The sequence below is a fragment of the Bos javanicus genome, chromosome 14 (assembly GCF_032452875.1).
Source record: "Bos javanicus breed banteng chromosome 14, ARS-OSU_banteng_1.0, whole genome shotgun sequence".
NCBI lineage: Eukaryota > Metazoa > Chordata > Mammalia > Artiodactyla > Bovidae > Bos > Bos javanicus.
In genome coordinates, this window is record NC_083881.1 from 15,864,888 (window position 1) to 15,876,193 (window position 11,306).

General features: G+C 32.2%; 1 protein-coding gene across 3 annotated transcripts in view; it reads left to right on the forward strand.

Annotated features, from left to right (window-relative positions):
- TMEM65 (transmembrane protein 65) overlaps positions 1-11,068 on the forward strand; it is a 47,090-nt gene extending 36,022 nt beyond the window's left edge. For all 3 annotated transcript variants that reach the window (XM_061438660.1, XM_061438662.1, XM_061438663.1), the window contains 4 exons: positions 3,319-3,373; positions 4,256-4,298; positions 6,628-6,733; positions 8,295-11,068. In XM_061438660.1, the coding sequence (XP_061294644.1) occupies positions 3,319-3,373; positions 4,256-4,298; positions 6,628-6,733; positions 8,295-8,396 (306 nt within the window). In that variant the 3' untranslated portion in view covers positions 8,397-11,068. The remainder of the gene's footprint in view (positions 1-3,318; positions 3,374-4,255; positions 4,299-6,627; positions 6,734-8,294) is intronic.
- The last annotated feature ends 238 nt before the right edge of the window (positions 11,069-11,306 follow it).

Consider the following 11,306-nt stretch of genomic DNA (forward strand, 5'->3'; position numbering starts at 1 on the left):
AAGTCTAATTTTATTTACTATTTATAGAAAAAACACTATGATTAAATTATAAACTGTCATTTAAGACTTGGTGTGTTCCTGAATAGATTGGATTAAAGCTTCTCTGTTACAATTTTACACTCAGTATTTTAATTCTGTATTGATAGCAGGTATCCCCTCATTCTACCATCTTAAAAATCTTTTTTTTTTTTTTTTTGCCTCAGTTGAGCAAACCTTAGATATTCAAATGATGAAAGGCTATCCTAAAGGGAAGTGTTGAGATGATATATTTTGCTTAAAGAGAGAGGGCAGGGAGATTTTGAAGAGGGAGCAGAATAGGGAAACTGGGTAGTTTCTTAGATCCTGAATAAGACCTTCACAGTATGGTCTTGGGGCTTCCCTGGTAGCTCAGCTGTTAAAGAAACTGCCTGCAGTACAGAAGATCCCTGTTTGATTCCTGGGTTGGAAAGATCCCCTGGAGAAGGGAATGGCTACCCACTCCAATATTCTGGCTTGGAGATTCCATGGACTGTATAGTCCACGGGGTCGCAAACAGTCAGACATGACTGAGTGACTTTCACTTTCATCAACTTTCAGTATGGTCTTACTATTTCTTTGAAATAAATATCTCAAGTAATTGATGTGCTGTGCTTAGTCGCTCATTTGTGCCTAACTCTATAACCCAATGGACTGCAGCCCGCCAGGCTCCTCTGTTCATGAGGATTCTCCAGGCAAGAATACTGGAGTGGGTTCCCATGCCCTCCTCCAAGGGATCTTCCCAAACCAGGGATTGAACCCTGGTCTCAATCAATGCAGGTAGATACTTTACCATCTGAACCACCAAGGAAGCCCAAGAATACTGGAGTGGGTAGCCTATCCCTTCTCCAGTGGGTCTTCCCAACCCAGGAATTGAACTGGAGTCTCCCACATTGCAGGCAGATTTTTTATCAGCTGAGCTACCAGGGAAGCCCCAAGAAACAGATATCTGTGTTTAAATACAGATACCAATTAAGACAGAACAACTACAGCCACATTCTAAAGTCAAATTATTGTAATGTTCCTATCTTATGTTACTCAGGCCTGTGTCTTATTGTTAGTGTGACTAGAGTGGACTGTTTTTCTAGGCCTGAGATGATTGACTCTAACTCAGTAAAATTTGTTTTTCTGGTTTATGTTGAAATCCAGTTTCACAGACATCACCAATTTTTAATTTATATAGTACTGAAATAAGTATGTAAACTACTGGCTTAAAACTGATTAAGAGTAAAAGATGTGTTAAAATAGCCTGTGATAATTGCAGAATAATTCAGAAACAGTTAAATTTTCCAGAGAGACTTTTTTAATAGACCGCTAAGACTAAAAATCTATAAATAATATAACTATAGAATCTATGAAAAGGAAAATAAGTGAACATTGTTATCTTAAGAATGTTTTTCACCTTTTTTTGTTAAACACTAATTGCCATTATAGGATAGCTGTGACTGTTTGAAGATAGTAAGTTAAGAAAACATTCTTTTTAATGTTTAATTTTTAACTGATTCTTTTTTTTGTATCGTGTCGTTTGATATTTTTCCTGTTAGGTATACTCTCTTGATTGCTACCCTAATTGCGATCATGTAAACAAATTCCTATATAACTTCTCGTAGTAGATTTGACCTTTATTCTTGGCTGCTGTTCATACTAAGCTTTTAATTTCATAGTTTTTTTTTAATTTTTGTGTTGTTGGATTGCTTATTATAACTTATATTTTAGTGAGTGGGGGGCAGAATTATTCTTACAATTTAATTAGGATAGACTTGATTAGAATTCTAGAATAGATGAATAAGATTGAGGTGATGAACCAAGTACAACTTTAAGACAACTAGTACTAGGTTTATTTATAATTTCTACCCTACCTGTTAACACGAAATTTGATGTTAATATGGGGAAAAGGAAAAGAGGAGAGATTTTATTGCCTTCAAACCAACTTTGACTTTACATGAAGCTTTTCATGCTGTTAGAAGCATCTTCAGGTTTCTTAAATTCAACCAAGTGATTAAGCATGTAAATGCTTTATAAATACATGTGTTGGCAAACAGATTCATTTTAGGTAATTTCCAATGAGTCGTTGCTGTTAAAGGTGCTGTATTTATTTTTTGTACATTGTAGCTGTCGGGTGCTTCTCTCCTATATTAATACTCCACTGTTTTTTTCATCCATGTATAAAGATATTTCTTTGTGCCTGTTTTCTTTTTCTTCAGAAATCTGTTTCTTTGCGTTCCTTTACAACCTTGTAACTTTAATGCCTGGGAGACCTTTACATCAGGCTATTTGGTCCATACTCTATAGGAATTATATTTGAAAGGAGTGGAATCAAAAGGCCTAGGGGAAGGAAAATTGAGGAAGTTAAATTTAACTTCTCTTCAGTTTTGTAAATAATTGAGTAATGCAATATAACTGTATACCAGATAAGGCATCTCTTTTGTTTTTCCTCAACAAATACTGAAATTTGTAGGGTGTTTTTTTTTCCCTCCACAAGTATCATTGGGATTTAAAAAATTTTTTTTAGAAATTTTCAACCATCAATATTTAAGAGAACTTTTGAAAAGTCCATTTTTGGCAGCATTGCATAAGGGTTAGAACTGAATTAGCACAATAGATTCTAGGATTTCTTTTTTTTATGCAGTAACCCATCAGAATCGTTTAATCTTCAGTTCCGTATCTTTAAAAGTAGAAGTGAAAATATGAGCCCTTGTTTTCTTTAGAGGGAGTCTTAAACTCTCAATAAGTAAATTCAATGGAGCTTCATTTTTGCTGTATCTTTATTGTATTAAATGCTGTTGTTGCTTGTAAATGAATTATATAGTCTCATTATCTAGTGATTAAAGAGTTAAATGTTTTAAGGATAATTTTTGAAGTCTGATTTTTTGGGTCCTTAGAAACTGGTCTAGTCTTTTACATCTTTTATAAGATAAATACCAATAGTATATAATTATATCATTCAGAATTTAAAATTTAGGTGAGTTGGTTATCTTTGTGTTCAAAAGCATTAAAGCACCTTTCCATAGTAGGAAAATATAAATTCTAGATTATTAATGATGAATTGTATTGTTCTGTGTGTTGCTATTTTTTATTTTTATGAAGGCTTAATTGTAATGAATAAAATATTGATGTTATTTCTGCATGAATGCATATATGTAATAAATAAGTGATTTGCTATAGTATATGCATATTTATGTATATTATATATATAAATTTGCTGTAATAAAATTGTTTTATCTGTTTTAATTAATGCTTTACTATTTTATAGCCACTTCAGTTTTAATTTGTAAGATTAATTTCTTTGTAATTGTTTTTCAGGGAACCCATATTGAATTGTCTATTGGAATTATTTTGGGAATTTCAACTATGGCAGGTATTTAATAATAGTAGTGTAATTATTCCATTGTCTGTATATTTATGAAACATTTTAGTAGGTTAAGTATAGAAGAGGATACTTCATTTGAATGAATTTATTCACTGAGATGTCTGTCATTAATAGTTTATCTCCTTAATCCTGTCCTTTAATTTTTAATTTGGTAAATGTAGTATGCATTTTTCTGAGAATGTTTGGGTACTTTATGTTAGTTAATGAGTAACAGTAATCTGCTATATTGATTGTGTTAAAAAATTTTTTTTCTCTTAATTCAGTGTTACCCTAAAACCTTCCTACCCATTTCTCTATCAAATTATTTATTTTCAAGCTGGGAAGAAAAATCAAGGAAGGAAACACAAGATCAAAAATCTGATTTAGTTCTGTCTCCTTCTTTCCCCACAAATACCACTCTACTCTTCATGATGGTGAAATTTGGGAACAATTCTGTGTTACGTTACTATGGAACATGTGAAGTAGATGAGTAACGAAAGAGGCATTTCTCTCCTTGATTTTCTTGAATGTCATTAGCTGTACTTTACTCTTTAACTTTCAAGTATCCAAATTCCCTTAAATATTGTCTGAAAGTTGAACTACAGAATGTTATGCAAATTTTTTAATATTGAAACCAAAATGGAAACTGGCTGCCACATCAGAAAAAAAAAAACTACTAATTGATGGAGGTAGAAGACTATAATCTCAGGTCTCTATTTTGAGATCTTGAAATTCAGAGCTATCCAATGAGTTACTTTGGATATAGTCATTGTAGCTTAGAAAGGTGGTAACTCTTCCAGACCAGTGCTTTATTGATTACCTGGTGATCTACTATAGTGATTTTTCTGACTTTTATGTAGTAATTCACTTGTCCATTTTTCATTTTTTTAGCTGCTGCTTTGGGAAACCTTGTGTCAGATTTAGCTGGTCTTGGGTAGGTTCACTTGTGCATGTGTATACTTACTCTCTATTCTCCATTTTCCTTTAATTGGGAAGGATTTTGAAAAGGGACATTTATTTTTGCATGTGTGTTTTAGAACTAAATTTTTAAAATTAATGTTTCTAAATCAGCAGCACTAAATGTTTGGTGTACATCAAATATAGATGCCTAGCTCACATCTCAGTCTTGCAGAATTAGTGTCTCTAGGGATGGGGCCCTGACATTTGAGTTTAAGAATCTTCTCAAGCAATTCTGATATGTGTAAATTTTTTTCTAAAACTACCGTAAGGTAAGCAGAGTTGAATTTTTCATGTCCCGAAATGTTTATATGTATTTTATAAATATTTCTAGGGATGAGACAGGACTAAAAGTAAGAAACCCTATCATTATTTCATACCCCACCCCGTCCTCCCACTAAGTCCAAAGATAAGAAATATGGCTCAAATGTGAGGACACTGACTGGGCATGTTTTCTAGAGAGAGGAATTTTCAAAGCGAATAATGGCCAAAGCATACATGGACTTGGCTAATTTTTGCTCTTTTTATTCCATGTGGCAAGAAGGAATGATGAAACAAACTGAGGGCGCCTACTCAGAAAAGGCCAGCTTTCTCTCTTTCTGTTTTTACATTTTCTCTTCTAAGCAGCAGATGGCCTGGGCTGCTTCCTGAGCTTGGGGAAACCTAGGAAGTATGAATTAGACAGAGTTGGCATTAATTATTGTGATAAACATACTCTGTCTTGCTCAGTCTTTGGTTCTGTTTCTTCCTTTTTTTTTTTTTTTGGTTCATTTTGATGGTAAGTTTTGAGATTTGAATTTGGGTCTAGGAGCAGTCTACTTAGCCCTATAATCTAGGGAAAGGCAGCTTTATACATGATCTAACTCTGTATATTAGACATCTGCACTTAAGTATGGGGCCACAGCTACTGTTCAAAACACAGTTTCTTTGTTCTGGGCCAAAGCAGAAATTTTGTAACCTGGAATTTCTGATGTAAACCTGTAGTGATATTATCTCTTAAACATTCCATTTCCCAGTTTCCAACATTAAGGTTTATAATGATAATATTATAGATTTGTTGGGACTCTTCCACCTAAGAACTATCTCTCCTCTGCCTTAAAATACCATTATGTAGTAAATACCACATTTTATCAATCTTAGTTGCATAGGTTTTTAGAACTTAACATATCTAATGTTGGGATCCATCTTATAATTGATGGTATGCATAATTTAATTGGCAAATTTTTTTCTTTATTCCAGTTCTTTAAGTAAGACTGTATCCAATAAGCAATGGCCACTTAGAAGATACTTGAAATTGCCCTGAAAATTATAGGCTGTTTTTCTTAGTATATCAGTCTGATAAATTTTAAGAAAACTTTTTTTCTGGTGACAGTTATTAAATTATATGTTAAAGTGCTTTGCTTTTGAATTTGGAATAAATGCATTAATTGTAATTGTAAAATTTTTATATACCTTAAATTGTTCTTTTTAAAGTAATGGTAGAGAGTAATTACTCTTAAGTCAGTTTATTTACCTGTGTATTAAATATGTCAATCTGGAAAATTTTAAACCAAATATATGTATATACAATAAAGATGAAAATTGTAAAAGAAAGTTTACACCATTTCTGGAGTATACAGATATAAAATTATCTTTGTTATAGTCATGAGTTTTTCATATGTGAGAACATAGTTTTTCATATGTGTCTCTTTAAAAACTTATATTCTGTCCTCTTTTTTTTTTTTTTTGATTTTTAAAAAATTTATTTTAATTGGAGGCTAATTACTTTACAATATTTTAGTGGTTTTTGCCATACATTGACATGAATCAGCCATGGGTGTGCATGTGTTCCCCATCCTGAACCCTCCTCCCACCTCCCTCCCCATCCCATCCCTCAGGGTCATACCAGTGCACCAGCCCTGAGCACCCTGTCTCATGCATCAAACCTGGACTGGCGATCTGTTTCACATATGATGAGATACATGTTTCAATGCTATTCTCTCAAATCATCCCACCCTCGCCTTCTCCCACAGAGTCCAAAAGTCTGTTCTTTACATCTGTGTCTCTTTTGCTGACTCGCATATAGGGTTGGATGGCATCACCAACTCAATGGACATGGGTGTGGGTGGACTCCAGGAGTTGGTGATGGACAGGGAGGCCTGGCGTGCTGCAGTCCATGGGGTCGCAAAGAGTTGGACACGACTAAGCGACTGAACTGAACTGATATAGGATCATCGTTACCATCTTTCTAAATTCCATATATACGCGTTAATATACTGTATTGGTGTTTTTCTTTCTGACTTACTTGTCCTCTTGTATTTTTAAAGACTTGCAGGCTATGTTGAAGCTTTGGCTTCCAGGTTAGGCCTATCAATTCCTGATCTCTCACCAAAGCAAGTTGACATGTGGCAAACACGTGTTAGTTCACATTTGGTGAGTACTTTGTGTGGTTTATGATAATGAATTTGGGTAGCCAGAACAAGACACTGTATATAATTCAGTCCCTTGAGAAATTTGAGATTAAAACTGAGTGGAGTTTTTAACAAAAACTGTCCAAACCTTAGTAGGTTTCAGAAAAACTAATCATTGACTTTTTTTGTAGGCATACTTGAAAAAGATTTTTGAAAAAATCTTTATATGATTCAGTTACTGTTGAGGAGTATCAGTTATGTGCTGAGACTGAAGGACATAAAATGAGTAATAAACTATAGTTCTTTTTGAGGATTGTATAGGTAAAGAATCAGACATATTAAACAAATTATAATTTAGTGTGACATATTCAGTAATAGAAATAGTACACTGGATATAGCAGAAGCACCAGGAGAAGAAATAACTCTTTGTGGAAAGAAATTTCTTTTAGCAGGGAGATTTCTTGGTGCATATTAGATCTAAGCTTATTTTTAAATTATTGATGAAACATTTATTAGGTGGGAGAGAGAATTCCAAGTATATTGATTAGCAAGTAGAAACGTATGATGATAACTAACTGGAAGTTCCTGGTGGAGAGAGGGACTGCATCTGACTAATCTCTGTCTCCCTGGTACCTACCATAGAGTTTGGTACTTTGTAGATTCTCAATAAATGTCTGTATGAAGATGTAAAACTTAATTGATAAGTATTTTAACCTTAATAGTCATCATAGGAATGCAACATTTAAAAATCATTTATAAAAATTAAATAAATTTTTCATAATATAGGTGAGGTCACAGAAAAATTCTGTGTATGTAGACATATAAATATATTGCAGTGGGTATATACATATATTTGCAGTTTTGTCTAGAATAGACAGCAAACCAGTATAATTATGCACAGATATTCATCTTATTTGATTTTTAAATAAATCATTGAGGAAGAACTATACACCGAAATGTTTATTGTTCTATCACTGACAGTAGTGATGATTTTTAATGGTAAGAAGAGCTTTTACATTTATTATAGGCCCATCAATTCAGTGGAATTTAGAAGTTTTTGTATTAAGTTTATGAAACAGTTTGAAAAAGAGTTTATTATAACATATATGACTGGTGGGGGGCAGGAGGAAAGCAGTAAACAAAGTTATGTTTACATAATGATTAGACCTACATTCATAATTAGGTGTACATGGGGATAAATACTGAAAAGGAATATGTACAAAGGACAGCAAATCCAAATGTATTGAGAGTACTGGGTGAGATTTTTCATTCCTTTCTATCTTCTGACTTTAAAATGTATGTACATTTTTAAGGTATTTTCTTTTTGAAAACTTCTCTAATGTTATTTTTATGGCAATTTGAAAAAATTTTTAAATTTTTTTCCTGATTGCCTTGAACTTTACATATTGTTTGTTCTAGAACCTTTTTGTACGTTATTTTTTAATTTGTTAGTATGATCAAAAGAAATATAGTAACAGTTGAATTATATAGTACATAGTAATTTTTATCATAGATACTTAAGCAGAGGTTCCTCTTACAGGGATAAAATAACTTTGAAAAAATGTTTTCTTTTGTTTCCGTAGGGTAAAGCTGTCGGGGTGACTATTGGCTGCATTCTAGGAATGTTCCCTTTGATCTTCTTTGGAGGAGGTGAAGATGATGAAAAACTGGAAAAGAAAAATTAACTCACATAGAATACCTTTAAAAAGATGTAAACTAATGTACCTCAGTTATCAAATATGCTGTCAACAGCATTTAGGAATTAAGACAGTAACAGTGTATAGATAACGGGATCAAATAATTCAGCATGTATTATGGAAAACACTAACTTATTGTGGCTTGGTTTTCTTAGGACATCTTTTTAAAAAAATTTTTTGTGTAAATTGGTAAAATGCTTTTTCATCAATGGCAGTCAACATTTTACCTTTTCTTTTTCTTTATATACCAAAATACCGTTTAAGTATCAATTGTTGATGTACTGTGCTAACTTGAGATTTGCCTGTTTGTTTCTTACCATGTGTACACGCATGAAAGCATTTTCTGTCGTTGTTGTCCCCTACAGTTACAATTCAACCTTAAAATTTTTTCCAAATTACTTAAGATGTTTAATATCAGTTGAATATTTCTTTTTTACTCTTTTTGGCAACATCAATTTTGTACTGTTTCACAGTAAACATTTACAATCATATAGTTTCAGTCATTTTTTAAAAACTCTCGTATCTATTCAAAATGAAGTACTTATCACTCATTTTGATTTTCTGACCTCTTAGTCTCAAGAGCCAGAGATTAATTAGGATGAACAATTATTTTTAGTCTGCCTACTACATAAGAACATATATGTTAAGAACTGCATTATTTTGAGTTGGTTTTTATACTTTTATTTTCTCAACTATGAATAATTACCTAGTGATTTTTGACTCCTATTGGAAAGAAAGTCATTAGAATGCTTTTAATGGGGATTGTGGGATTTAGGTCAACTAAGAGGTTTCGCATGACACTTGGAAAGTTACAAGGCTAAAAAAATGTTTTTTTCACAGAAGTATAAAATGGAAACTGTTAAGAAGGTCTATGGTATGACTGGTGACGTTGAGGTGATGTTCGTAAGGTTAATAAGTACAAATAATATTGTTTGGGAATGCTCCTCCCCTCCAAATGTTGTCTCCTTATCTGAGTTGAATGAATTTGAATCCTAATGTTATATCTTCTTTAGCAGATTTTATTTCTGGATAACTTCTTTTGAGGTGAAAAATAAATATTTGGTATTTTCCTTTTTGCTATATATATATATAGCCTAGTAATCGAAAGATGTATGAGGAGAAATTCTTTCTCCCATTTTTTGTTCCCTTTCTTTTTTTGTGGCGTTTAAATCATATTCTAGATTGAAGTTCCTTATGTCCAGTCTTGTGTATCTGACTTAAGTGTAGCTAGAATTCACATCTATACTTGTGAGTCATAAATTTTAATTTTATGAACCTGTAAAGTTTGTTAGCATGTGATCTGTTATACATGCTAAAAAATTACTCTTAATTATAAGAGTACTTAAATGTATCACAGAGGAGAAAAACAAATTAAAATGACTATTTGGGCCACTGAAACTATTTACTTTGTTAAATAGATGAAAAAGAAGGGAAACTTAAAGATGGCTGTATTTACAGCTACCTTATTTTAAAGTTTTATTTGCACATTTACTTTGAATTCTTATTTTCAGAGGAGCTGGTTTCTCTCAGAAGACAGTTTGTGATCAATTCTTTTCTGTTTACTTCAAAATTATTTTAGAGCTATCCTGTAATCATAGATTTTTGAGGGAAAAATAGATCATATGCTATAAAAATAAATATATAACATTCTTCTTATGTACAAATAATGTGACAGTCTCGTTTGATCAAATTAAAATTATAAAACTTAACATCTTAAATAGAATTGTGGTTTGTATCTTCCACATAACAGCACAGACACCAAAATTTGTTTTTTTTAAATTTCAGATGATAGGATTAGAGTGATTATTTAAAAAAATTTTTTTGGTAAATGTTTAAGTGCTTTTGTGCCTAACTTATATTGCCAGCCCTTTTTGTTCTCTAAAAATATATGTTTTTGTGGTGCTTAAATTTTCTTTTTATTAAGTCTTAGATGCAGAAACCTTGCCTGTGAGTTTAGAAAGGGCTTTTGATTTTACTTTTTTTTTTTTCTGCTCATGAAAATAACACAGTCCTACAGAATCTTTTAGTTTAACTGAGCATCTGTAGAATTATTTAAGATTTCAAAATATGGAATATATAACCTTCATATTGAAAAATGCTTTAATTTATGGTCACAATACAATTTGCATAATTCAGGTAATTAGTTTAAAAGAATGGAGCCCTTTCATCCTTAACCTAAGGTACACGTTTTTTTCTAGTATGGTGCTTTGCACAAAGTGACGTCTGAAAAATGGTTCCCTTTAAGATAATGACTTCATATAATCATTGTTTAATGTTACTTGTCATGGAGAATGTTATTTCAGGTTGAAACTGGAATTCTTATTTCTCACATTAAGTATTTCTTTATTGGGAGCAACTATAACTATGGTTAAATGCAACATGAGCTGCGTCAATACTGTTCATTTGAAGTCATGTTGTCCGTGTATTATGATTTGTTGACTTATTTATGCATGTAAACTGGGTGCATTTTGTTGCCACTGTATGTTAAATGGTGACCAATGTTTTTACAAAGGAATTGAACAAAGAAAAATACCTTTTAAGAAATTTTGGAATGTGGTTTTGATTTTGAAATTTGATTTTCTTTCTAATCTCAGAAAATCCTGGTTATTCTGTAGCTTAAAGGAAATAGTATAAATAAATGCAGATTTGTTACAGGGTTCTGCCAGTGTCACTGAGACAGTAAAATGGAACTATTTACTGTTTCCCTGAAGTCCACACTTGAGATACATTATAGATTATGAGAGCGGGATGACCCCATATTGAGACAGTTTGACCTTTAATAGGATGTCAAAAAAACTTTAGATAGATTGACATAAATTACACTGATGGCTATTTATTTACAGCAGAGATATCCAGGCCTTCTATATAAGAATGCATCATTTACTTTACTCATTTTCT